General features: G+C 37.2%; 1 protein-coding gene across 1 annotated transcript in view; it reads right to left on the minus strand.

The window, feature by feature from the left end:
• The window catches only part of GABRA2 (gamma-aminobutyric acid type A receptor subunit alpha2), a 57759-nt gene that overhangs the window by 17503 nt on the left and 12508 nt on the right, over positions 1–27748 (minus strand). The window contains exons 3-4 of the mRNA XM_075500014.1: positions 13124–13191; positions 1984–2204 (exon numbers count right to left, since the gene is read on the minus strand). Of these exons, the coding sequence (XP_075356129.1) occupies positions 1984–2204; positions 13124–13191 (289 nt within the window). The remainder of the gene's footprint in view (positions 1–1983; positions 2205–13123; positions 13192–27748) is intronic.

Consider the following 27748-nt stretch of genomic DNA (forward strand, 5'->3'; position numbering starts at 1 on the left):
GTTTTCTGAATTTATTTTTTTTTTTACAGTTTGAATGGAAGATGTAGAAAAAAACCCATTTGTGTTCTTTTAAAAGATTGCTGCTATTCATTCTCCATGTTACTTGTGATTGATTATTATTTTTATTTATGTATAAGCATGACAGTATGTTAACAATGCATTCACTTTTGCTCATTTTGTGAAAAAAATCCCAGCAATATCCCAGTATCAAATATGGGGATTAATACGATAAAAAATAATTTAAAACAGATTGAAGAAAGTTTTTGACAGACTTTTCTTTCCTATTATTTTTAATTAAAAAAAAAAAAAAAAGAAGCTCTGTTTCTCCTTCCTATCCTGTAAGTCTCCTCTGGGTAGAGATTTTTTTATGAATGTCTTCATTCCTCTTCATCCAGCCTCAAACATCAGCTACATCCTCCTGTACTCCCAGTGGTTCATAGTCATTGTATTCCCCACTATGTTCTCCCACCCTTCCACCCAAAAATATTCCATATTTCTACTCCCCACTCCCCAGGAAAGTTTTTCTGAAGTCAAGGGGCAGAGAGAGAGAAGAGTCAGCAACCAGCTGAAGGCAAAGAACTGCATGAGCCTCTGATATAAATCACACCATAATTCTAAACAGACACAGATAAAAATGGCTGTTTAAAATCTAGACAATGAAAACAGTTTACACATTAATCTCATACCCTCGGAAGAAACATACTTACAAGTCATGAAAATGCTTAGTTAATTCTAGCTGACATGACCCACCTTATGTTTTTAAAAAAATTCTTCATAATGGTTTCAAACAGTATTTCTTATTATTTATAGCATATGATTATAATTCCTTCTGGAGGGAGAGAATTTCAGTCAGTTTATACAGATACAAGTTCAAATATTGATTTGAGCCCAAGCAAAAAAACTATAAATGGGGGTCTCGATTTATTTCCAGCAAACTTTTCTGAACCTCTCCAACCACCACATCGTTCAACATCGTTAGCAGTCTACCCATCAACACTCAATACTATAAGGGTTTGAGTGTTGTACAGTAAATCAGGCTTAAGGGATGCTGGTATAGCTGCATGGAAAAAATTGCACAGTACATGTTTGCTTTACAGCTCACATTTTATATCTTACTTAGGCTGGGGACTTTAAGTCTACATTCACAACAAATTCAATTTATTAAATATTCTCAAAGAAAAAGAAAGAAATTAAGTCAGGGGTTTCTGGAAATTTGGATAAGAAATTTTCAAAAAAATCATATAGGTAACATTATTACAAAAAGAGTAATCGAAAAAGAAATCAGTCTTATAAAAATGCTGCTTATGCCTATGCATGCATGATATTTATAATTTTTCAGAAATTATTTTCTAAGCAAATTTAATACATTTTACCAGCTAAATGTTTATCTTAGCTGGTAATCATGCACAGGATGCAAAAATTAAAACTCTAAGTAAAATATTGTAATTAGATATAAAGAAACAGTTTTTACAAAGTAAGACATATTTTCCCTGTAGTTCTTGCTGGAAAGAATTTGAAGCCTTATTAACCCTTTCTTCTTCCTCTTTATTTTTTATTGCCACTGATCTTAATAATAAATTTGCTTAAGGGCTCACATGGTCGGTACAATGGGTGCAGTAACAGGCAGAAGTCATGTACTATTTTAATCATTCTGAGATGGAGTTGGTAAACTTGAGTATTCTTAAGAATTCTTCCACAGTGATTCCCATCTGAAGGTCTCAAAGCACTTTATGCAGGTGGTCAGTATCTTTTAATCCATTATAGAGGTATGAAAACTGAGGAACATGTAGGAGAATTGATCTAACTCATCATCAGCCAACAGACTTGTAACAGAACTGGAAACAAAACGTACATTTTCCTAGCTTGGTTTCTGCTGGGACAGAAATAAAACAAAGGAGAGTCCTCCTGGAACCTTATTTAATTGTTATCTGGAAAAATCACATCGAGAAATAGCTTGAGTAGAGAACAGATGAAAAGACTTACCTCATGGTGTACAAGAGAGTCCCATCATCCTGGATTCGTAGAAGCTTGTTTGGCATTGTCATGTTATGAGCCACTGACTTCTTCCCATTGTGAAAAAATGTATCTGGGGTCCAGATTTTGCTGGCCATTAAGTTGTTCAATCGAAGAATGTTCATTGGGCCCTTAAACTTTAATCTCTCATCCTTCCATCTCTGGCGGAAGAAAACATCTATTGTGTATTCCTGTAATGGAATAAAGATATGCTTTTTTTGACACAATGAAACATCAATCTGCTTTTTGAGGGCCAAAACAGAAAAGCTCTCGTTGTGAAAATTCTGTTGGTAAAATTGTCAAGGGAGAACAAGCATGACACAAAATTGTGTAATACTGACAATGATAAACAGGAAGTCAATTTATTAAGGGTATGACACTCTCCTTCGTGATTGCTAGCCGTTGTTTGTATATCGAACCTTTCCAATATTTAGATTTCCGCACCTGATACACATAGTACTACATACACATACCCTTGTGTGACAAGGGTAATTTCAATAAACACAGCTATTTTACATTAAGAAGTAAGAAAAAAATACACAGAAGGATATTAAATAGTTCCTGCAGCAGGAAAGAAGGAGAGTATCCTGAAGGAGAGTAACCCTGCTTTTCAAGAGCATGGAGAATAGCTGAGACTGGAAGGAAGGAAACAAGGCTACCCATAAAGGATACAATATATCCAGGCAGCCTCATATAAGGAAGATTTTTCCAAAGGGGAAAGTAAGGCTCCATAGTGGTATGGATTCTATTAACAAAAGTACATAGGTAGGGAACAATAGCTGATGATTAACAGGTGACACACACTGCCTGCTGAACTTTACTCTGATGCCTAATCTTGGGAAGGAAGTACAGTCTGGAGAAAAGGATGCAAGAGAAAACAGAGTGATGACCTAGCCCAGATGCCTGTGTCACCCAGCGCTGGGTATCCCATCTGCTGGGTTTTGTTGCTGTTCTAAACAAACAAACAAAAAAGATACGGATTAAACATTGATAATGTAAATTCATCAACTAACTTCAAACTGGATCTGTAAATGGATTTAGTGGTTTGCTACTGTCAGCACAGCATATAAATTGGAAATGGAAGAGCTTAAAAATTTTGTTGGAAGCAAACTGTATTCTGTGTATTGGCAAATGCTACCTTAGTGTAATTTCAGTTTTGTTGGACAGGTGCAAAATGGACCCACGATTTCAAAATATTAGTATGTTACAACAGTCTGTACTATTGCAATTACTCTGCAAATGCTACAGTTTATGTAAACCATTTTTGAGTAAATGATCTTTGAATGGACAAGTGCTGATAAAATTCAACCAATATAAAATATTCAAGTGATTTCAATATAAAAGTGATTTCAAGGAACTTATCAGCCCCCATCACTTTCTGCTGGCTCCCTTGTGTGCTGGTTATCAAGGCTTAAGTTTTTTCTCAGTCAATCATACGGTGGTACAAAAGGAGTGCTGAGTAGACAGCGAGAAGAGACAGCCCTTTTCAGCTCCTTTGGTCTGGGAGCCAGGAGCTGTGAGGACCTTTTCCGAGTCAGGGCCAGAGCCTAAGACAAGCATGTGGAATAAAGGAAAGAGAATGCTGTTACCTGAAGGAGCATGGCAGGGGCAGGAGAGAAAGCAGTTGCCATTAGGAACTGTGACAGGTGCTTGTGGACATCTTTTTGGAATTATGTCATGGGGTACTTATAAACTAACCTGACAAAAACCACAAGCGCAATTTTCAGCTGTATCAAGAGATCTTACATTACTACAATACAATTTTGTCATTTTTCTGATTAAAATTATAGTTATTCAAAAAAATATTAAATAAAACTCACACTACAGAACACTGAAAATTAATTTGCTTGGGTTTCTTTAATGCCAGTTGCTATCATCTCTAATAATATTTTAGTAAATATATCTGTGAAATACAAAATTCTGCACTTCTAAAACATGTATTTCTTTGACATTATACCTGATCTTTTACTGTCTCTCCTCGCTGCCAGAGACACTGCCTCATGACAAGCAATTTGCCCATTTCTCTATGATAGGTCACACTCAATTGTCCTGTTTTATTTGCTGATTTATATGTTGTTTTATTTGCTAAATATCGTGTGACTTAAAATCCCATTTAAAAATTCCAAGTTACCTATCAATTCAGTTGTAGACCAGGGAGAGTCACAAAATGCACACAATCATGGAAGATCAGGAGCAGCAGGACCAGTGTGCTTGAAGCAGGCGGAATATATGAAACCTGGCTAGAAATACCAGGTAATTCAAGGAAAACAATTGCCCTAAAAGCCTCCTTGTGGTTTCTGTCTGAGGGGCTTTGCCAATAAACCATTGCTATGTATGGTAAGATTGATGTTTGAGGTATAAAGAAGAGTATGAGGGAGTAAGACTTTGAAATCCCACTGAAACTCAACAGGAGTGACAAGTCCTACAGGTTCTTTTGACAAATATCCCTGCACATAAATGACTAGAATATAAATCTCAAGTTTTTGTAATGTTTCCATCAGTAAAGAATTTCAAAGGTCCCGCTTCTTCACTATCGTCCAACATATATAAAAAGAATTACAAGAGATATAAAATAGAAAAAAAAGCAGACATGAAATGCCACTAAATCAAAAGAGCAACATTTCAAAAAAACCGTGTCTGATGCATGGCAACTGCTTAGGAAGTGGAATAAGCAGGAGAGAATCTGAGCTGCAGCCTTGAAAGATCCCACTGATAAATCTCTGAGTGATGCACAGATAATTCTAATCTCTCCATGCAATCCATGCTGGAAATCTTTATTTGCAGAACATCCCATTTGGAAGATGGAAACAGGGAATAAAACAAGGTTTGGTGTGAATGATCATGACCACCTTCTCCTTCCATTTACCACAATAGCAATAAAATCTCACATAGTTCTTAAATAACTTATCTTTCTATAGACCTCAGTATATTTTTCAAAGGAAGTATTGGGATCTCAATTTTGTATGAAGGGAAACCAAGGCACAGAGATAACATTAACTTGTCCCAGTCCATTTACAGAGTGATTATGGAAAGCAAAATACAATCCATGCCTTTTGCAGCCCAGTGCTATATTCACTGATCCCATGTTCCCTCCTGAGCCAAATCTATTCTACTTATGATCATGAATATCCCTATGACGATTACCATACAAAACAAATGAAAAAACAGGAAACTATTAAAGAATTTGAATATAATCAATGTGATAAAAAGCCAGCATTTATCAAAAGATGCTACATAAATATTTTGTAACTATTTCCTATTCCATATATGTACCACTTTGTGGTAAATACTGTGTAATGTTTACTTTCCAAGCAAGACTAACATTCTGTTAGGAAAGCAAATCTGGACTCTAGAAAAAAAGACTCAAATTAATACCTGATAATCATTTTATACAATCTGCAGATATTCTCCTATACAAAAAACCTGTGCTGTCTCTGGCCATTACCAAACCACTCTCCAGTATCTAGTGCAGTATCTCCACAAAATCACAAGAGCATACTTCCAGGACTACAAAGGACTCCTGTGATCATTTCTACACGAGCAAATGCTTCCTACTGATTTGTGTCTGAAATGGTGCTTTCACAGCTGGACTCTAACACAGTACAATTAAACATAATCTTTCAAATATGTACTACACCAGCTTAGACGAAATTTTAAGTACAGATGATGACATTCTTACTACAGTGTTAAGAAGCGCTTGAGCCTCTGCCAGTTCAATGGTCAGAAGAATAAAATCGTGAAGGAATTTCATTCTTCTTTTAATAAGCAGTTGCTGTGCATAACAATATGCACAGTATAAAAAGACAACAGTGTCTCTGTGAGAAGCTTTAACTGACCTGAGTATAAGCAATCCCTCCTCAATACATGGCAGTCTTCTTTTTTGCTAAGGTCAGATGTGTATGGGAAAAGTTCAAACAACAAAAAAATGTGGTCTCATCCTCTCAGCTAATGGTTGGCAGATTTTGGCAGTCTTTGCATCTGGAGCAAAGATGGATGTGTTCCAAACATCTCAAAAATTGTGCGTGTCCATTAGCAAGCAGTGTTGTCGTGGAGCAGACTGAACGTTTTATTAATCACCCGCTGGAACACAGCATTTTGTTTAGTGAATAGTTCAGGCCAGAGTTCCTCATTCCCTACTTGTAAAGATTTTTCTCAGTGAATTCTCTAAAGAAAGTTTGGCTTTTTCTTGACCACTGTTAAAGCCATTAACTGACACACATATATAGCCATGAAAGCAAATTTTAAATACTGTAAAATATAAAACTTTAAAAAGGAAAATACAAAAAATTAAAAATAAGGAAAGGGAAAAATGGCACACATATTTTTACTGATTCCTTAAAGACAGTCAGAAATACTGTGGTTGATACATTGATGAGATAAACACATAAGATTCATGGACCTAAATCTCACCTAGCTAACATAGGGCCTTCATATTAATATTTATTTTTACACTAGTATAACTTCTTAATTTTAGTTCTTAAAAAGCACATTCTTGGTGTCATATCTACCTTAAGGCAATGTGTCATTTTTCTTTCCGTTTAGCTTAAAAACGTTAACAATATTAGTATGCAACTAGTACTGTTGTATACTAATATGGTTGGTATGCAACTAAGTATCAAAACCACTTCCAAGAAAAACAAGAAGGAGTTTTAGACAGGAGACTCAAAAAAATGCAATTATTCAAAGCAAAATAATCTGCCTAGTATACGCATTCTTGCTATAATCTGATATTTGTGGGTTTGATAAGTGCAAGTTTGTGATGGAACTTCTGCAAATTAATTTCCTAAACTTCCTCAGTAAACATTTGGATCTAGCTTTTGAGTGAATGCTGAAATTAGCTTTACAGTGGGAGAATCAAATCATTAGTTTGTTTTCTTGGTCATTTCATTCTCTGTGGGACAGATTTATGCACGGTGCAAATGGCATACACAAGGGCTAACACACTACAGCAGTCTGCAAAACCCCATAGTTCCTGAAGTACACCGTTGTATGGCTTGGCTTTACCTAGGCCTCTCTACCAGACTGGACAATGATTCTACCGTCTCCATCTCACTTTCTACTTGTCTCTTCTCTAAAACAAATAAATAATTGTCTAACAATATCAGGACTGAAAGAGTTCAGGATGCAATTCTCCTCTCCCCAAAAACCCGTCAACGCTCCAATCACAAACACTGACTACTCAGGCTCTGTAAAAGTACTTCACTAGCTGTGTATCTAACATCAAATCTCACTGCACAGATGTATAAACTGAGTCCATTTGTTCTTTTCCAAAACTTACCTTATGTGTACAAAACACAGAACATAGAAGGAAATAGCAGATGGCCAGAAATTCCTTTCAGGTTTTTGGGAGGTGCGGATCTTATACACTGGTGAATAGAATTCTCAAAAATATACTGAATAAACTCCCATATGAAGGAGGGTTAAGTTTGAAACTGCACTGTTGGTTATTTTTTATCAAAACCTTTAACAGCCCTGTTAAAAACTTAAACACTATCCCATCACTGCATTTCAAAGGAACATGTATTCATTTTTAAATACATAAGTAATGTCTGCCAGATATATATGACCTTTAATACTATAAAGAATATGTGGTATATTTCTAGGGAATTGTAGCATGATTTTCCTCTATTTGAAGAACTCATTTCAAGCCTTTTATTTCTGCTTCGTCTGCCAACTTCAGTCATTTTTGTCTAAGCATTTAATCTAAACATGAAGTATTTGAAAAAAATCTGGAAAAAACCTGTTTAACCAGTTTGAATGATAGTGTCTAGGGAAGAGAATGTCTTCCTATTCATATCTATTTATGAAAAGGATCTTCTCTGAATGATTTTCTCTCTCTTTCTTTCCATAGACCTGATGTAGAATGAACTCTGAGCCTAAAATAAGCACTGACGGGGGATAAGAGAGGAATGTGAAAAATACGAATAGGGATTACTTAGAAAAGAGACTACAGGATATTATTCACACTGCTGTCACTGAAAATACAAACACTTCTCATTACCCTTTTTTATTCAGACATGGAGAAAGAGCAACCCTGAAACACAATGGATGCCTGGTGCCAGGGACGGGAATCCAAACAAGAGGTACACTGAGAGCTAATGTCAGCGAAGAGCTTGGACAGAGCCTCTGACAAATCAATCTCCAGTATTGATCCACTTGGCAGGATGCTGCACAAGGGAACAAGCCTTCCCCACAGAATAAAAGCACAGAAATTCTGCAAGAGATCATGGGAGATATCCTCCTCATAATTTCAGCCTATGGATTTAACTTGCAAAGGCAATGACCTGAGCCTATAATAAAAGGGAATAGAGCAACCAATTTATTGACTTCTCAGAAACATATCAATGATAAAAAGAAAACCTAGATGCTCCCCAACACCCAAGGAAACCAAGTGTATTTATAATTTCTGTTTGCCTTCTACTCTTTAGTCTTCTGTTACTGAGTTAAGATAAAAGCTACAGTAAAACAATTGCAGTGGTTTTTTTAATCTTTGTGAAAAAAATCATCTTGGTGCATCCCCTTATTCTGTCCTGACTTACATATCATACAACCCCTGTAAAGCTTCTCTCCAGTTAAGGAACCATAGCTAATAATTAGACTTTGAAACAGCTAAAAAATAAGTTTCATAGAAAAAACCAAAATCTGAAATACAAAATAGAATGACGAAATCTGAAAAACAGACACAAAAAAAGAAATGCAGCTCCCAGTTCAGCCACTCTCTCTAAAAAAACATCCTCAGTGGTAGTGAGAGATGCTGTAACAATCCTTTCAGTCATTTCTGGACTTGACCTTCAGCCTTCATTGAAGGCTTCATTGAAAACTTCTGTTCTGGCTATATTTGAAAAATCAGAAATGCTTATTGAAAGTTTAATGGAAAACTGACAAGATGGAAGTGTGTGTAGTGAGAACTAGCTGGGTATGACCATCTCTACAGAGAAATGTTCATCTTTCTTGACTCTAGAGTGAAAAAATAGAGGTATATCATCAGGAAACTGGGAAAAATTGTTGTGTACAAACAAATAGGGAAAAACAAAGATATAACCACAGTAAACAAAACTCCCCAAAGACGATGAAAAGCTAAGGTTGAAAGTTGAAACACAAAACTTTCAGAAAGCTTGTTAGTTTTAATATTCAAGCAAAACTGATTCAGGTCCTGCCACCTACTAACTGTGTGTTGTAGGAAAGCAGGCAACACTCTTCCCAGTGACAATTAGAAAGATTGCTCTGAGGCAAAATTTGGCAAAATCTTGGCAAAGCTTTCTTCACAGCAGACCTCATATAAAGGCTTTCAGTGCCTATATCCTCTATCTTACATACAATAACTATTGCTTGAGAAGAAAATATGTTTCTTACTTATTATTTATTTATTTATTTCTATCAAGGACATCAGCACTTATGGCTATCTGGGAAACTTTAGAAGCCAAAGTGTCAGGAGAGCCTGGAAAGAAAGTCTGAGAAAAAGCTGTAAAAGTACCTTGTTTGCAGTGCTAAAATCAGAGTTAGCAGCATATGTATTTTTAAAGATACGTCAATGTACGAGACTTCAAATAATTAATTTTGGAAAAACAGAGAAATAATCAGTTTTAATGTTTAAATTCAATGATTTCCACTTTGTTATCCTACAAACCATAATCCAACCCAAATTATCCTCCACGTCAGAATTTTCAAATATTAAATATTTTAATTTAATTACAATTTTTTAATTAGCCTCTTTAATAATAATTTAGCCTTATAACTTTTTAGAAAATTCACATATGCTTTGTTTTTCAATTGTTCTGTTCAATTTTTAGCTTGTTTGTTTTTCTAAACAATGCAGTTTTTTTTCTCTCAGGCTAATGTCAAAATAAATTTGTGTCACTGATCTGGTTGGAAGCCTATAAGGCATAGCATCATAATACTGAACTTAAACATTTCAGAGAAGTAACAGCTCAAAAAGACAGAACAATGAAAGTAAAATCTGTTTAATCCCATGTTTTGGTTTGCCTTCCTTGATTCTCATTAGTTTGCAAAATGAAGTTGAAAATTCCTGTTGTATATTGGCATTTCCTTTGACATTAAATACTGTGGTTGACATACAATAGCATTTTTATGACACAGCTAACATAGATACACCAATATTTTAGTCACAGCAGTTCATTTGAAGTGCAGTTTGCAACAGAGTTCTGGCCAAGAGTCAACAGATTTGGTAGCTGACTATTTTGGGCAGAACAGTGAGTAACATCTTTTTAACTTAGACAAAATGTTAATCCACAACAAGGATCAAAAGTTTTTGACTCTTAACACATTTGGAGAAAAATCTCAGCCTCAGCTTTTACCTCCTAAATTTATCAATGACAACTTCAGCTAGCCTAAAATCAGTCAAAGATCAAATTCCCCTGGACTTAATTATTTTTTGGCAAAATTGTGATACTGGAAAAATACAGGGAATATGAATAAAAACCTACATTCTAGCAATCATACTGAGTCACAGATAGCACACAATACTATATTATCATTAATGGGAACTACTATACTTAGTGAGGAAAACAGAAACTTCACAAATTGCTATCAATTCAACAACAGCAAAGGTTAGAATGACATTTTATCAAGTTTGTGAGTCAACACTACTATGAGACAACCGTGTCCTTAGCTCTGATCCACCCACCATTTTCAGTGTGCCACCTCCCTCTTCCATACTATAAACACATATTAATCATCTCCCATGGCAGTGAGCCCCCTTCCCATTTTCAACAGGCTTTTATGCTAAGCACTGTTATTCTTCACAAGATGCTAACCAAGGGGAAAATACCCAAACTGGCAAATAGATAATGCAAAGGGTGTAGTCATACATCTGCTGACTTTTGTTGCTATGAAAAATCCCAGGGGAAGGAATCCTACTGGCAGCAATGACTATGAAAGTTTTGGGCAACAGCAGTGTCCAGCCTAAAAACCTGATGTGACTGTGGGCCTCACCACTCACACTGTGAAAGCAGAGGACCTCAGGGGCTGGGACCCAACCTTCCAGAAAAGATCTGAGATTCAGTTTGGGATCCTCTGGAGATTTAGGAGGACATGGGCAAGAGTCAAACTTATTCTTCCAATGAAGCCTTGTAAGGAGGAAGCTTATAAAATGAGAATATTCCAGAGCTTCCAACATTTACAGAAGAAAATATCAGTAAACCCTCTGTATAGTAGTTTACATTATCAATTCAGTAATGCAATACCTACAGAAAGAGTAGTTATGGCAAAAAAATCTAATGTCACCTTCATGTTCAACAGACTATGTGACAGTTTGGAAGCTATTATTTCAAAACTCACATGTTGAAATTTTCTAATTGACTGCTCATACATTTCAAAATTATTTTATAATTACCAACTGAACAAGCTAAATTAACCCTGAAACTTGTAGTAGTAAGTATTAAACTGCTCTTACTTACCTATCTACTTATCTGCAAATAGACCTACCCATTACAGTAACAGCTGCCGTTCTGATGCACTGAACTCTGTTTCGATTAACACCTCTGCACAGAGCTGTTAGAGGTGTAGCATCAAATGACCTGACCCCTTACTGTGCCGTCATATCTGTCTTTGCAAACAGACACCCAGAGTTCTCCACACATTTACACACTGATGTCAGAAGTGTTTCAGGAGCTAGGGATTAGGCTCAGGGAGCTTTTCATTAAATTCCCATTAAGCACAGATGACTTGCACAGCCTTGGGTAAGTCTCTTTGTGCCTCAGTACCACATCTTTAAAATTGGGTTGATATCCTCTCCCTATTTCACAGGAATATTGTAAGTGTAAACACAGTGAAGTCATGAGATACTAGACTAACAAGGTCAAGATGTTCATATCACGTTTGTCTATAGCTGTGGATACTTTTTTTTTATAATTAGTAATAAAATAAGAATCTTTTCAGAAACTTATCATCATTAGGAAAAAATACCTCAAGAGAATCAGTAACACATACATGACAAAAAGAAAATAAATGTCTATTTTTCCTATGAAGTTACTTTTCATGTGAAGCCTCAGTAATGTATTCATCACAGTCAAAACAAAGCTTGAAAACTGAAACTCACACACAAAAAATAAACACAAAAACCCAGAATATATTCTCTAAAGCTATGACTACCTGTTAGTCAGTGAGCAAATAACTTTTAAAATGTACACCATACCATGAAATATTTAGTTTCATTGCAACCTGGCATGTAATATCGAGAAGTTTCCTGTTTTGTATGATGCACAACCTGAAAGTTTTCATAGAAAAAGTAAATATTGCCTGTTTTTAAAAATATTCATTTTTTAATACCTATAGATACACATAGGTAGTATTTTATACGTCTCATATATAATCATGAATGTTCAAAACACTTCAAAAATAATTTCATGCAGGAAATAATTTCTTGGAGGAATAGCAAGGGCAGCTAAAGTAACTTTCAGATTGTCCTTCCCTTCTTTCCTTTTAGAGATGTTACATCCACGAAGATCTTTCTCCCTGGTGCAACACATTCTGCCTAATCTGTGTATGATTTGCAGTAAGCCTACAGAGGACCCCTTGCCTCAGAGTTTTTTCCATTGCTGTTCATGAAAAACTGTAATCCAGAGCAATATTCGACAGTTTCTTTTTTTAATGTCACTGACTTCCTTTAAATGGTTACTAAATAGTGCAAATTATGAAGGACAGACCTGTAGAACAATACAATCTTGCTGATGACCCAACTTCCAAGCTATGTCTTTCAAGAAGTTTGGTTTAGACTGACTCCAGTCTGGTTCCTCAGACTGTTGCCAACATTAAGTGTGCTCCTACAGTGCACCTTTCACTCTAGTTTCATCCAAGAGGAATCCAGTTCACCCATCTCAAGACTGCTCCAGAATATGAACCAAAGTACAGTCAGTGGAGACAATCAGAAGATTCACTGGTCCAAACTAAACAGCTAATACAAGTATACTTATCATGTAAGGTCTATAAACCAATTTCCATCTTTAGAACTATTGGGATTTGGCACTTCCTGACTTCAGTGAAATTATTCCAAATTTGTCCACAGTAAGTAAAAGCAGAATACATGTTTAAGGGACGTTAGTAGTATATATCTTAAACAATTGACCATATATGCAAAAGTTCAGAAACTCACCATATCAGTATCTGAAACAGGTCCAAAACTGGTCACATAGATGTTAGTGAAGACTTCAGTAATACTATCTGATATAAAAAGAAAAAACAAGCAAACATTTTAAATTTATAGTACTTCTTCAAACTCTCTATGCAAAATTATGGGACATTTTGAACAAGTTTCTGTCCTTATTTATTTCTCCGAACCAGTATCCTGTTGTAAATACTGGGGGTCTCTACCCCACTTAACACAGAGGTTATCGGACAAGAGTTCGTCCCACCGAGTAGTTTCAGTTAAAGGACTATACAACCATCGGCAACTACACACATAGTTCCCATTTCTCCACCAGCAGAAATAACCACACTGTCTTGGACTTAACACAGTAGTACAGTTCTAAACATAAAATGCCTTTGTTGCAGAGGTGTTATCTCTGTTGTTTCAGATCATTCCTATTAAAGTCTTTCTAGTTCAAGGCTATTTTCTTCATCCTGAATAGCTTTTTCAAAGCCAAAGGGAAGAAAAACCTTACAAAGCAATTATTGACTACACCAAATGTAACACTCAACAGCATCCTACTTTTTAATTGGGTATGTTTTTAAGTGGCACTTATTTTATCATAATAGTTCCTTCCCTTGATACACAATGCTCCTGATACATTGTTGTGGTACTGTAAATACTATAAGAAAATGTTCTTCCTAATCATTGTAGTCAGACAGCCATGAAATCAGAATATTAAATATTTTACTGCAGGGAAAAATAATTGCTGAGTTTTCTATCTTCAGTTTTCAATTAGGCTCAAAATGGAATGATATTCACTAAGAGGGAGAGCACACGCTTGCAGGAAATTTCTTACAGCAGTTGCCAACTACCGTCGGCATTCAAGACAGTCAACACGAGGAATTCTCTGCCTTAAAGTCAGTTGCTGGCTGGAAAAGAAATATTTTAATACTACTAGCTGCAATTTGACCCACCCCAGAATTTCCCATTCCTAAAAATAATACGCTGCCTGTTATATGAGTGATCCTGCTGTTATATTATGATTTCCATATTTAATAATCATTTAATATGGACAGTTAATAGTTTCTATATTCCTAAAAGCTACCTTTTGACAAATAAGTGGCATACGCAAATTTTACTTTTAATTGTATTGAGGCCAACAGTATAATCACTGCCCTCTATTGGGAGAAATCAGCAGTGCTCACCCATGACGGCAGATGCTCTACCAGCCACCAGGCACAGGCAAGACCGTTTCGTGAGCGGCTGCATGGGGAGCAGTGTATTTTTAAAGGGATGTAGCTGCACCCAAAGCAGATATGGGGTGATACAGTACTTTCAGAAAACTTCTGGAGCATGGGGGAGGCACATTCTTGCACTCTCATCTGTAAGGAAACTTGAATTTCCTTCTCCAGACAAACACTAGACATGCTTATTAGAATACAGGACTTTGTAAAGCCTTTCCTATGCAAAAGAATCTTCTTTCCAGGATCATGTCTCCTTTTTAAGCAAATAAATAAAGGCTGACTCTTACTATGTGTCACTCTGAAAGGTCAAGAGCACACTTCCCCTGCACATCCTGAGAGATGTTTATTTGTGTGATAGAGACTTCTGTAGTCCCGTATTGCAGCATCCGTATACAAGCTGAGTTGATTTCTACTCCAAACATCTTACAAACTAATTTTAAGTCAGCGGACAGCAAGAGGTGCGCCGTTCTTAGTATTCAACAAGGATAAAGTATGGGACTGGCTGAAATATCATACAGAAACTTCAGGTACAGTTCAGAAGACTAGTGACTGCATGTTGCCTGTGGGAGACTCTCCAGAAAAAAAGATTATTCTCTCCAAATGGTTACCTGGCACAGGCTGAGATGAAATGGAAAAGTGACAAGAAATCTACTCTTCAGGGGGTAAAACAGTGCTGCAGGGACTAACTGTAAAATTTGGCCTGTACTGTGAAATTTGGCCTGTACTGTAATGACAACACAAAATCTTAATTACAATTCAATGAAAAACACTGGTGTTACAAAAAGATGACTGACAATCAAGCATCCCGACAGCAGAGAACCAAGGCTAATTTCAATTATACTGGTATAACCTGAAGGAACTCTACTATAGGCAACAAAGTCACTTGGCAAGTCTTAACTGCACACACACACCCCCCCAAATGGTTGGAAGCGTGACCCTCTTGTAACCTCACCCTATTGCTCTCAGTTGTTTGCATCTGACGTATTATTTGACACATGGGAATGACTTTACAATTTGCATATAGTAAACTACAGGACATGGAACCTTCAGGCTTGCCTTGCATTTTAAGTTTTACTTTAAAAAAAGTCCCATGTTCTATCATATTATTTCTACATACTTCTGGATCCATCCTCCCATCAGCAGAGAAGACAGAGCTGAGAACAAATTGAACGCAACATATCGTTGAATCTTATTACAACAGCCTGTAGATTCCCCCTGCTGGTGTGCATTACTCACTTCAAATCACTTCAAATCCTTGGAGCGAAGGATCAAGACTTGGGGAGTGGAGGGGGGAATGGATGGGAAGAAGAAGAGGCTTGCTAACCACAGATCCTCAGCTGCAAGAGCTTCATTTCAGGTTGTCATAATTAAAATAAGCACTTCAATGTATATAAAAAGTCCTGGGGCAAATTCATCCCCGATAGCCTCGAGAATGGGAATGGATGCGTTAATCATGCACCTTTATTTCTTTTTTGTCAAAACTGCCCTAAACCAGCATGGCTCCAGGCAATGGTGACAGCAGTGAGTTTCAACGCAACCAGTTCTCTCCCCCAAAGTGAGGGTTCATGCTGACGGCAGGCACTCCACCAGGCTGCTTCTCCTCAGGCGAGAGCCACGGCATGGAGAGAGTAAAGGGAATAGGCAGAATTGAAACAAGGTATGAAAGGGACAAGGGAAACTGAAAAGTTACAAGAGATGGGAAGACTGAGGGAAAAGGAAGGATAAGAAAACAGAACAAAGGAAGACAGGAGAAAAAGAAAGAGGAAAGTACACAAAAGAGGAACTGGCAGATTTTTATTTCTGCCTCCTATTTTCTGTCAAAATTCTGCATATTTTATAAGTTTCTATTCATACCCTACATACAAGGAAAGTGGTCCTTAAAGACAAAAGAAGCTGAAATGTCCCTTAATCTTGAATTATTCCTGTTACATCTGTTAGTGTTAGCAGCCTGAGCCTTGTGGCTGTTTCCTCTTTGTTACTTTACATAGTGTTACAATAAAGATTCCTCTGAATTACAAATTTGAACTCAGGGTTTCAGAATCAGTGTCTACGAAAAGAAAAAATGAATCCCCCTTTTTTACAACCAATATTGAGTTATTGCTTTGAAAGAATATATGCTCATTGAATAAAGTCTGTATTAAAACATACCACTTTGTCCCACTAGTAACTTACTGAAAACAATTCAGAGGCACAAAGCACAGCATCAGATGGACTCTCTAATCAGAATTCATCCAGCAGGCACTGCAGTTACAGGCTTTTTATAACTGACATTCTGTCAAGAACAGCACAAGTCATCACACTTAGCCCACTGGAGATTCAAAGAGTTCTGGATCAACAGTGCTTGTGGAAAAGCCAAAGGAATGTACTCAGCTAAAAAATGTTCAGTGCAACATGTGTTCTTGTACAAATCTAGAGTCTCTTTTTTTGAGAAAAATTAAGGACAAGTTTTTTCCACTAGAATTATAAAATCTTTTTCTTCAATTGACATGTAAACACATAACTAAAAGGTCTGATTTTCAAAAGCGCTTAAATCAATGGAGGCCTCGTGCTTTTGAAAAACAGTCTAGTTTTTAAAGAAGAGCCCTCTGTTGGGAGGAGGGGTGGCTGACATTTATACTTGTGAGCTCTTAAGTTATTCTGAATCACTGCCTTTCAAGGTTAAATAAAGAAACAGGAATAGGAAAGGGTAAAGATATCATTTCTATTTCTGATGCTTCTTTTAGGGGAAAAAATCTTGGGCAAAGAATATGACATATAGATGCCACCATCACATGAAGTACTCTGAAATTCAGCAAATACTATTATAGCATCGTTTCTAACTTGCCTAGGTCATAAATGTTAAAAGAGAAGCCTTATCTGACTTAGCTTAGGCCAATTTCTCAGAAGGTGGAAGGCAAAGGTAAACTGACAAAAAAAAGAGTGAAGAAAGTTAAGAATAAAGAGAGGAAAAAAAACACATGCTATGGAAGTAGTAAAAGCAATAACTATTAAGATCATGTTTCACGTGGTTCTCAAGCACTGGTTTCTTCCTATTCCTTTTCCTTACTTGACCTGTCATGATATCAATACTGAAAAAAAAATCAAAAAGTAAGAAAAAGCAATAAATATACCAAATTGCAGAAGATTTGTAGGTCCTTATCTATCCTTAGCTGGAAGGTTTACTGTGTGCTTTAATTACATTTAGGATTTTACAAACACTAATTATAATAACCTCTCTCTGAAGATAATTTTATTATCTTCATTTTTCTGTACATGGGAAGCTGAGGCAGAAGGACTAAATGAAGTGTAAGTAACGTGAAGTACAGGTGTTTACCAAATCTGGCTTCAGCTGTCCAACATTAAGTATCCACACTGGAAAATGTCAACATCGTTGACTTGTCAAAAATTAGAATAGGAGTTCAGAGCTTAGTTAGAGTTGGTATCAGTGCCTTTGTCCATTCCATTATGCCAACTCTCCTGCTGCTGGGATACCCTTTCTGATGGTCTGAAGTCCTGCTGACTTGTTCCTCAGTAGAAGAGCTGGCTCAGCTGAAGTAGGCTGCTTGGCAGACAGTTTACAGTGGCTGAAGTCTAAATCAATCACAGGTTGAGTAATGGAGATGGTCAGAAAAGTCAGATGGAAAGATTCCTCATCAGCATTTACCAATTTGTCAAAATTGGAAATTTCCACAGAGGCAATTCAATTTTGAATGAGTTCCTTTGGATTGCTGCCTGGCAGGCAGTTTTCAAAACTTCTCTGCTTTCTTTCAAATGTCCCTTCTCAGCTGCCTGCATCTCTGAAGGAGTACACAGGGTTCCAGTGTCTGTGACGTGGGGTAGTGTCTGTGATATGCAAGGTTGGGCACACCTGAGAGCTCTCCCTTTCCTGGAGAACTCTGAGGCAGAATTAACTTTCTTGAAATAAATTTTCTGAATATTTCTCAAATTTGAGAATGATCTGTGTTTTGCTCATTCCTTCTCTCCTCTCACCAAAATAACCTACAATCCTTTCTTCACAGAGAGTAGGGACAAAACTTGCATGGCTCATTCTAGGTATGTTTAAAAGAAGAGAAGAAAGGAGTGTGATCATTGCAAGGTCTTCAGAGTGGACCACCAGCAAGGTTCCAGATGTTCGTTTGCATGAAGCTGGCCGTATTATCCATTAATGTGTCAAGGCTATCTTCGCAAGAAAACAGGCTAGTAGATTGGGTTGGACTTTTTTTTTTTAATTTTTGGTCAATAAAACTGTAAATCCAGGGTTTGGGCAGCTAAAATAAAAGCCAATCTGTCTGAGGTAATCCAAAACCATCAAAAGTATTCTAGGTGGGACAGAGCTTTTAAAATATACATACGCAGTTTTAATGCATAGCATGAAACAATTTCTTACAAACATTATTTTAAATGTAGAGTAAATAGTGCCCAGGAGAACACTGCAAGGCTGTAACTGAAGGGCTGCTACAGCATGCAAAAAAAATGTGAAAATAAAATACTGCTCTTTAATTATGTCAACAAAAAATAAAAAAGGAGGTCAAGTTGCAGTGCTGTGGGAGCCTTAACTGAGGATTTGAGTTTTTCTGGAAATGCTGTCAAAAGCTAGATATTACTTTAATTATTTTGCTATAAAAAATTATTTAACTGGAATTGACATTGTTCTGACATTGTAATATGGTCTCCAAGGGCATGCTTCGCAATGTTGCCCAAAGGCTTTGAAATTGTCATTCATAATGCAAGTCAGGAATTGCACAGGTGAAACAGCCAGGGTCTTAATCCATCAAACACTGTTCCAACTCAACATGCTGCCCTTACCTGACAAGCTCCTTAGTGTGTCTGTTGACAGCTCAAGACACTCTCTGGCTGGCAGAGGATGGGGGTCAGAGGAGGTCATACAACGTGGAGCCGTAAGAGCAGCAAAATCCATAGGAATGCAGATATTTCAAAATACTGTTCTGCCAGTTCTTCTTTATATTTGGTTTTGCTGCTCTATGTGACAGTTTTATCTATCCAACTACTCAGCATCTTCATTCATTATCCACTGTTAAATTACAACAGTTTCAAAGCCACATGTGCCTACATAAATACACTTCCAATTTGTAAATTGAAGCCAACTGTGAGAAGAAACAAATTCATTTCCCTCCTTGACATCAGCACTTCACTTCCAATAGCCTCACTCTATCCTCGATCTATAAGCAAGACAATTTCTTAATATGAGCCATAAGTAAACTTCTCTTTCAAATCTCCATCTTTAGTGAAGCATATGTAGAGTAAGCTTACCAGTAAGACCTAGTAATACCTGTAAATGTTACTGTTAACAGTCGCTCTCTTGATTCACTTTGGTGTAAATGAGACCTGAATCAGGTGCTCTACTTGATTTCTCACAGTGTTGACTGAAACAAGAATATACTCTGGAGAAAATATTCTGGAGAAAGGTACAGGAATTGAAAGCCAGTAGGCTAACAAACGCCAGCTGACTTCCCTCTGAAGATCTTATATCTATTAACAGACATTATATCACATACTAAATAGGCAGCTCCATGTAAAGATTATCAGAGACCCTCCAAAGGCCTACACAGAACTCATGAAGTTGGGCAACCCTGTAAAGCAATACTATACTCTTGAAATAAATACCACTATGTCCTTTGGACTAACTGAATACCTTGTCCTGTGCATGGAATACCTAAGTCCATGCTTAAATTGGAATTTGCGTTTCATAAAAGTAGTATTTATTACTCTGAAATTTAATATAGCTGGTCCAAAATAGCAGGAAAATATAAACTTGAGGGAGAATTTACTGTAATAGAAAACTTCAGTTAAAAGTAGGTGTATCTTTACAGATGAGTGAGACTGTTTGACAATTAAAAAACTACACATTAACCTGGAAAAAAATGTTTATCTTAACTGTCAACATCCTTTTCTTCTGTAGCAAAAAATATGACTTGGGAAAACATTTTCAGACATGTTTTTAGCCGAGCTAATGTCTTTTTTAGGTGTAGGTTACCCACAAAATATGCACAGAATGAAATGTAGGCATATCTGCAACTCAAATAATGTGATATATCTCCACAGTCAGGTAATTACTCAGATTTGTCCTGTATGTAAAAGACACTGGTGCAAACTGTAAGAGCACTATTTCCAGCTAGCAAATGAAAAATTAAAAAGTTCTCTCTGTGCTGAGTGATACATTTACATGTTACTAAGATAAGTTTCACATGCGTATGACAGATTTGGGGTTTAACTCTCACTCAAAAAGAAGAAAAGAATGCAGATCACATACACAAACATTATCTTTACTACTTTTTCTTCTCTCTTTCTCTACCAAGAGACCTTTAATTTGCAAACCTTATTACTTCAGGTAACAAAATTAAACTCATTTCCAAAGGGTCCTATCAATGAAGAGCCTTGGATACAAGTGACATTTGAGGTGCAGTTTTAACTTTATTATAGGCTTCCTCCGCAAGTTTGAGAAAGTCACTCAAGGGTAGGGCTAAAGACTGATTTTGGTGCCCAATTATCTCTTTAAGTATATTGGACAAGCTCCATAAAGTTATTTAAGGTCCAAGTTTCCACTTAAATCAATAAAAGTTAATCTGAATGTCTCTGTGGTCCAGATCATAATGGCTGAATTTTGCATTTATATTTGTCTGAATCCTCTTTAGTCCCAAATTCCTGTCTAACGTTGTCAGTACCTAAAATTCCCTGGCTGCTTATATTTCCACCTTAAGGCAAAAACGTCCTGATGCTGCCAAGCAGCTTAAAGAACTGGCTCTCCACCAAGTCCCAACGACTTCCTCAAACTATAAATAATTACAAATTTACTGGGCCAGAAAGACTTTGAGAGAGAAAGCAAGAAAACGAGCAAGAGACTGATTCCACAGCCTAGCAGTACTCATGGGATGTAGCAGACATAAATTGAAGTCTCTGCTCAATATCTAATTATTTACACAAAGCAGAACAATTCCTTCCAAAGACTGAAGAAGCATGCCCTATCTTAGAAAATTCACCTTTGTGGTCAAGACAGACCCTGACACACAGTAACTTGAGTTCATGTCTCTGCTTTAAATCAGAGCATGCACTTGACAAGAGCTGGTCTGTCTCTCTCACACACAAGTTTCCCTCATCCCAGACTATCAGCTACTCTCGTGTCTCTTTTCAGGACACGAGGAAAGGCATGAGCTCTAGAGGGGGCACACCACTGTGAACAGACAAACTGGAGACTAGTAATGTTTTCCCACCCAAACTTGGATATTTCACCTGTGTTGGTAAGAAAAGGCTTCAGCTGCATGCCTCTCCAGCATTTTTTAATTAGTTAGCTTGATAGATCCCCACTCAGTTTATTGACTTTATGAACCACTTTTGCAGAGAATTAAGGCTATGCCCACATCATTTCTGAGGTGTGCCAACATGCCTAGCTTTACCCGTGTTCCTTACAGGCGACCTGGCTGTTTGAAGCAATGAATTTCACTATACAAGAGCTCCAGTTGCAGGCACTGCCAACCTAAGCCCTCAGTCTGTATGGGGCTGATTGGCCACAGACTGTAAATAGCTCTACAGTCCAGCAGTACAAAACATAGGTCTCAGTACAAAGCAAAACATCCCCAGTGGAAGAAACCACTCTCCCAGAACGATCAAAAGCCCTGTGTCTAGTTAACAGAGTTGGAAAGTGGGAGGACATGGATTCAGTTCCCTTTTCCAAATCAGGTAGAGAATAAATAAGATGTTTAAGCTAGAACGTGCTTCATCCCTGATGAAAAGGCTACTGTACTGACTGGTGCAGCCCATATCACATCGGGCCAACCAATCAACCAGTGTCTAGCTTGAATCCTGCCAGTACTTAAACATGAGAGAGAGTTCGAAGCAACCCAGAAGCACATAACCTAATTGGTTCTTTGCACGGGAAAAGAAGAAATGTAGATACTCTCAGTCATTACTGTTGGACTTCATAGACTTTTGGCACCTCAAGCAACATTTTGACAATCTCAGGGGTATCGACTGCCAAGTGATTAAGACAACGATTAACTATCTAGACATATTTCTGGATTTTTTTCCCTATCTTTTAAAGAGAGTATTCCTCCAATTTAAAGGTTCATTGTAAAGATATTAATACAACCTGGATGCTTTGGTTGTATAAACACTTGAGACAACTGAGTAATTATAAACAGTAGTCTTGACTATGGTACAATTAACAAAGGGAGAAACAAAATGTTGAAAATAGCAACAAGAAGGAGTGAATGAAATCATGGGGAAGGGCAATCTAAACACATGGGTAATATGAAATCTGTTCCCATAAAGCCAGACTACCATGAAATCCACCAAATCTTAATTTGTTCCCTTTTTATTACATCCTCACACACCAAGGAAAAAGAATTAAAAAGCATTCAGCTCTAAAATAAACAAAAAATGTGAGTCATTTTTAGTTGAAGTTGCACAAAATGTTCAATAGAAACATGAAAGTGAAAACATAGTTGAGTTTGGCTGGAAGAAATGTGATCTTACTGAGATGGGTTTCTTAAAAGGTTGAAGTAAAATGAACTTAGCTAACACACAACACATTTGGCAGCAAACCAAAACTACATGGCATTCAAATGAAAAATAAAACATCAGCACTAAACCTTATCCCTTTAGACACTACAGCTTCCATCAGGATGCAAAGAGATTGTATATAATAAGCAGGCTGAGTAACAAATGGGACTACTGCATTGTTTAGATCAACTGGATGAGCATGATAAAGCTAAAATGAACCAGACTGCTCCAACACTGTCTAAAGAAGGAGAGAGAGGAAGACAAAGAGAACAAGAGCACTCAAACAAGCTGGAAATGGAAGGGAGCAGACTTTGATAAAGTGGAGCAGTAATTATTTGGACCGACCTGAATCGGTGTCATCACACAAGTTGGGATGGCAAAGTTATTATTCCCATGCAACCATATTTCCATCTACTCTGCTTAGAGGCTTGTGCTATTAGAAAGGAAACCATAACATGCAGGTAAGGCAGAACAATTCCCAGAATTATTTCAGATTTCAGAAACTTATATTCAGAAGTGTTTCTCTTCCTTTTTTTTAAATGTTTGAATTTTATGACCTCGGTACTTAGAGTCATGGAACACCCTGTCAGATTCTGCTGCATTACCCTTCTAGGCTAATTTCAGGTTTAATCTCTGTGCTTTATTCCAAGTCACAGCATTTATAAATCATCCTATTTGATACACTCACTCTGCCAGCCCCTCGGGTACTCCAAAACACATCTCCCCATAACAGCAGTATCATTTTAAAAAAGCGGCAGCTTCAAGTTTCTTTTTACAGTCATGAAGTGGCCGAGTCCGGGCTTAAGATATGCCTTTATTGCACAGTGGCTCCTGACTCACTTGATTTTAGTTGCTAGCTTATTTGCTTGTTCATCTCCTCTTACACAGGCCCAGGTGTTTTTCTAACCAAGATCACTCAGCCTAGATTTTCTCCAGGTTAGATTTCAGGAGCCACTTTGGCTTATGCTGGTGACATGTCAACTTGCCAGGGAAAGTACAAGTTATGAGAGGCAGCTCTCCTTCAGTACCTTCCCACATCCCAAACATTAAAAAAATCCCAAATTCTCATAATTCCCTGGAAGAACATCAGAGGTCAAAGTCCTTTTGCATCAAAGACGTGAAATGGCCACAGAACTCACACTGGAGCGACCAAGGAACTGTGACAATACATACATAATACATACAGGATTTCACCCTTTAGCTACACACTACTTTTTCTAAGCTAAAACAGACACTGTCACAGTGCCTATTACCCTTGTTAATTATTTAATGAAGATTTGGGTAGCATACCAGAGCCCACCGAAGCCAGTGAAAAAGGCTTCCCCTGGTGATGGCCAACTTCAGAGGAAGCCTTTGGAGAAAGCCTGTCTCTGTGGTCAGCCATGGCAAAAAGAGTTGGCACCCTGGAGCTGACAGAAACTGGGATGAAGCTCCGGGAAGAACAGTCTTGCTTGTTCTGTGGCAAACACTGTCACCAGAGGCCAGCATCTATACAAGGCTTGCTGCTATCAGAGCAAAGTATGAAATTCACATGTTCCGGAGTCCCAAAGGCTGATGGAGCTCCTCTAGAGATCAACAGACTTAAGACAGCATTGAAAATGATGATCCTTTCAGACAGATTAATTTTACTGTCTGTGTATAGTGCCTGGTTACTATAGTCCTGGATCATACAGTCATTAAAAGTGGAGCTACAGTTCTTTTATCTTTTGCTAGCCTTGTACTTTGCATTCAAGCATGACAGGAACCAATGGTAGAAAAAGGTAGTGCCTTTATTTAATAGAGCTGTGTATTAGTGGGCACTCTTAATGCATTTTTTGCAGCAGGAGCCTTGAATATATTTTTAATAGGTAACGCTGTATGAAATTCTGTAATAGCATTTCAGAAGATTGTGACATACAGTCAAAAAAGCTAGACAGCATTCTAATCCTTCTATCAACCAGCCAGCAGTTCCTATTTTAAGCCAGGTGAAATAACTATGAAGTACAGGAAATTAATGTTTATCCAGACTACTCCAATATTATCAAAAAAGCTAGCATGGACTTACTAAAACCAGCTGGAGGTTGTGTGTATGTTAACACCCTAAATACCCAGGGTGCATAGGAACAGGTAGGCACACTTTTTCTTTACACTTCCCTGATCCCCATGGTTGCTGAAATGCAGGGAAAGGAGGAATAGAGGTATGGGTTTTGAGACACAGCACAAAGCAGACTGGCTGCCAAACTGTCTTTTTTTTTTTCTTAACATTTTTTTGTTTGGCAGGACAACCCATGGGATGGTCATGGATAATAAGCTTCTTGCTAAACAGGAGTCCTGACAAACAACAAGTTCATGGCTTGACCCAACAGAGAATCATATTAATACTTAAATCAAACAAGTATCCCCCAAATGAGCAAAAAATAATAACATGGACAGTAATAGGGCATTTTTTTTAAAATCCCATTTTAACATGTTACAGAGTTGTCAGTTACTCTTCTGTTATCTAGTTAATAATAATAAAAAAAGGTCTTAGATTAAGGCTGTGTAATGTGCCTACAAGAAGTGTACTGTAGCACTCAAAAGTCCCATGGCTGAGTCACTTGAATGTCTCCAAGCTACTTCACAGATAGCAGTGTTTCCCAGAATCTCCTCTAAAACATACTCCCAGGATAGACTCATAGCTCGGATTAAGCAGCCTCAAATTTGTCTTTTATGGTTGCCTGTGACAAGAGAATTCCCCTCTGGCTGTCCATGGGACTTTCAGAACCCATCAGGCTTCTATATGTGGAAAGCCTATATATTTGGGACAAGAATCTGCTTTTAATATTAAATTAACAGGGTTTTTTTTACAAGCAGAAAATACAAACCAGTATTTTTTTCTTTAAAACAATGCCTAATATGAGTTTAATTAGAATCCAGTTTCTTAAAGTGCATATTATTCTAAGTGGATACTATGGCTTTGTGAAAATGCAAACAGCATCTACCACAGAATATTATTTTAAAACAATTGGTTATTTTAGAAATAGCATATTATGCAGTAGCAAAAGAAAGATTATCTGTTCTTTTTTTTATGGTCAACTAAAGACAAAATACCTGGTAAAAAAATAAAGAATTCTCTGACAACTTTTAGCACCCAGCAGATGGAAAGGGATTATTAAGGATGCGACCATTCCCTTATCTCAAACAACAGGCATTTATTATTTCTCCCTTCTCATCTTTGTTTATTCATTTATTTTTCCAGAAGGAAATAGATTCCCTTTTGTTCAGAAACTGCATGAGACAATGCAGTACCAAGTTCACATTTAAAGATGTAGTAGAAAGAAGTTCACTCTTTGGTACTCAATTAACACTATGGACACTGATAAGGACAGTCCGTGAAATGCCATGGCATGCCCTCAGGATGGCAGAGGGATTTTATCAACACAGCACTGAATCTAAGACTCAAACTTCTGTTTTTCCTCATTTATATACTCCACTCTACCACTGCTCTTCAGCCTCTTCTCATTCAGAGGGACTTCCTTCCTCATTCAGTGAGCCTATAAATTGTGAAAAATACAAATTACTTCAAATAATGAGAATAAGAAGGCATCTGCAGTAGCCTTTAGATTGTCAGTCAGAAGGAAATCTCTAGAATATTAGGCTGGTGTATTCAGGGCAGGAATTGTCCCTTCAACCCGCCTCTAAATTCTTAAAGACTCTCCTTCCCCCTCCATTTCCTTTCTGCTTTCTGGTGTGCTGAAAGGCTCACACACTCGAGGCAATGGAAAAGGATGGTTCTAATAACTCCTAATCTCTTGACAGAGTGGTCTAAAGAACCTATTATCTTAGGACAACTGAGAATGGATACAAGAAAGAAAAAACAAAGAATGTGTTGGAAGACAATTACTTCTCTTGGATGAGAGCATCAGCACCAAGAAATGGAGACCAACAAAGAGAAGAATTCCTAATGACAGGGAAATCTTTCAGTCAGAAGATACATTGCTTTTCTGACATTCAGGTATTTAAGGGATCAAGAGGATGCAATTTTTTAAATTAAAACAGAAGAAGGTGTTAAACACAGATAGGTAACTCCAGGAAACTACATTCAAGTGAAAGATCACAAATGCAAGTAGTCTATAAACATTTTAAGAAAAAAATAGGAGTTTCAAATAACAGTTTATTTAGAAGTCATCTTTCCAGGTGGAATCTATCTTCTGTATAAACCTCTCCACTCAGGTCAAATCTGTGTTAGAAATTATGTGACCTGTAAAACAGAGCATTGTACTGGGGATTGGAGACATGGATCTGTTCCATTACCAATGGTGGATCATACCTCCCAGTTACTTCACCCTCATGTACCTTCTGTAGTTACTCAGATATAAAAGTCACCCCTTCTGCAAAGTAGTCTGAGTTTTCTGATACATTTTCAGTGTCACTGCTGGGAGAAAAGCCATAATGTACATATAATGGACATGTAGGTTTTGCAGCATACATCAGTTTTTAACTGATTCTTATTGAACTACATGTGTCAGAACATGGTGAAGGTCAGCGGTTCATGGCACTGAATTTGGATTGTAATCAACTCTATTAGTCATAACACTACAAGATTACAAGATACTTAATTTACAGTTTGTAAAAAACACAGATTAAGCAGATGGAACACGGGGCATCGATGTTTTTCCCAAACAAACTGCAAATTAGGATGCATGATCTCTACTGGTTCAACAAAAAAATGCATGTGCAGGACCAAACACGTATGTATGGACATAAAAAATAAATGTAGTTTGGTCAGATGCAACTAAATCCAATCTCTGACTGCAGCTACACAACTTTACTAAAATGTTTCATGTCCTCTGATGTGCACAATAATCCCAGGTAAGAGGGAAATTGATTTACACTGCTTTCACAGAGTTAACTGCTCTAATTATTAAATAGCCCTCAACATATGGCAAGG

Source organism: Mycteria americana, chromosome 4 (assembly GCF_035582795.1).
Source record: "Mycteria americana isolate JAX WOST 10 ecotype Jacksonville Zoo and Gardens chromosome 4, USCA_MyAme_1.0, whole genome shotgun sequence".
Taxonomy (NCBI): Eukaryota; Metazoa; Chordata; class Aves; order Ciconiiformes; family Ciconiidae; genus Mycteria; species Mycteria americana.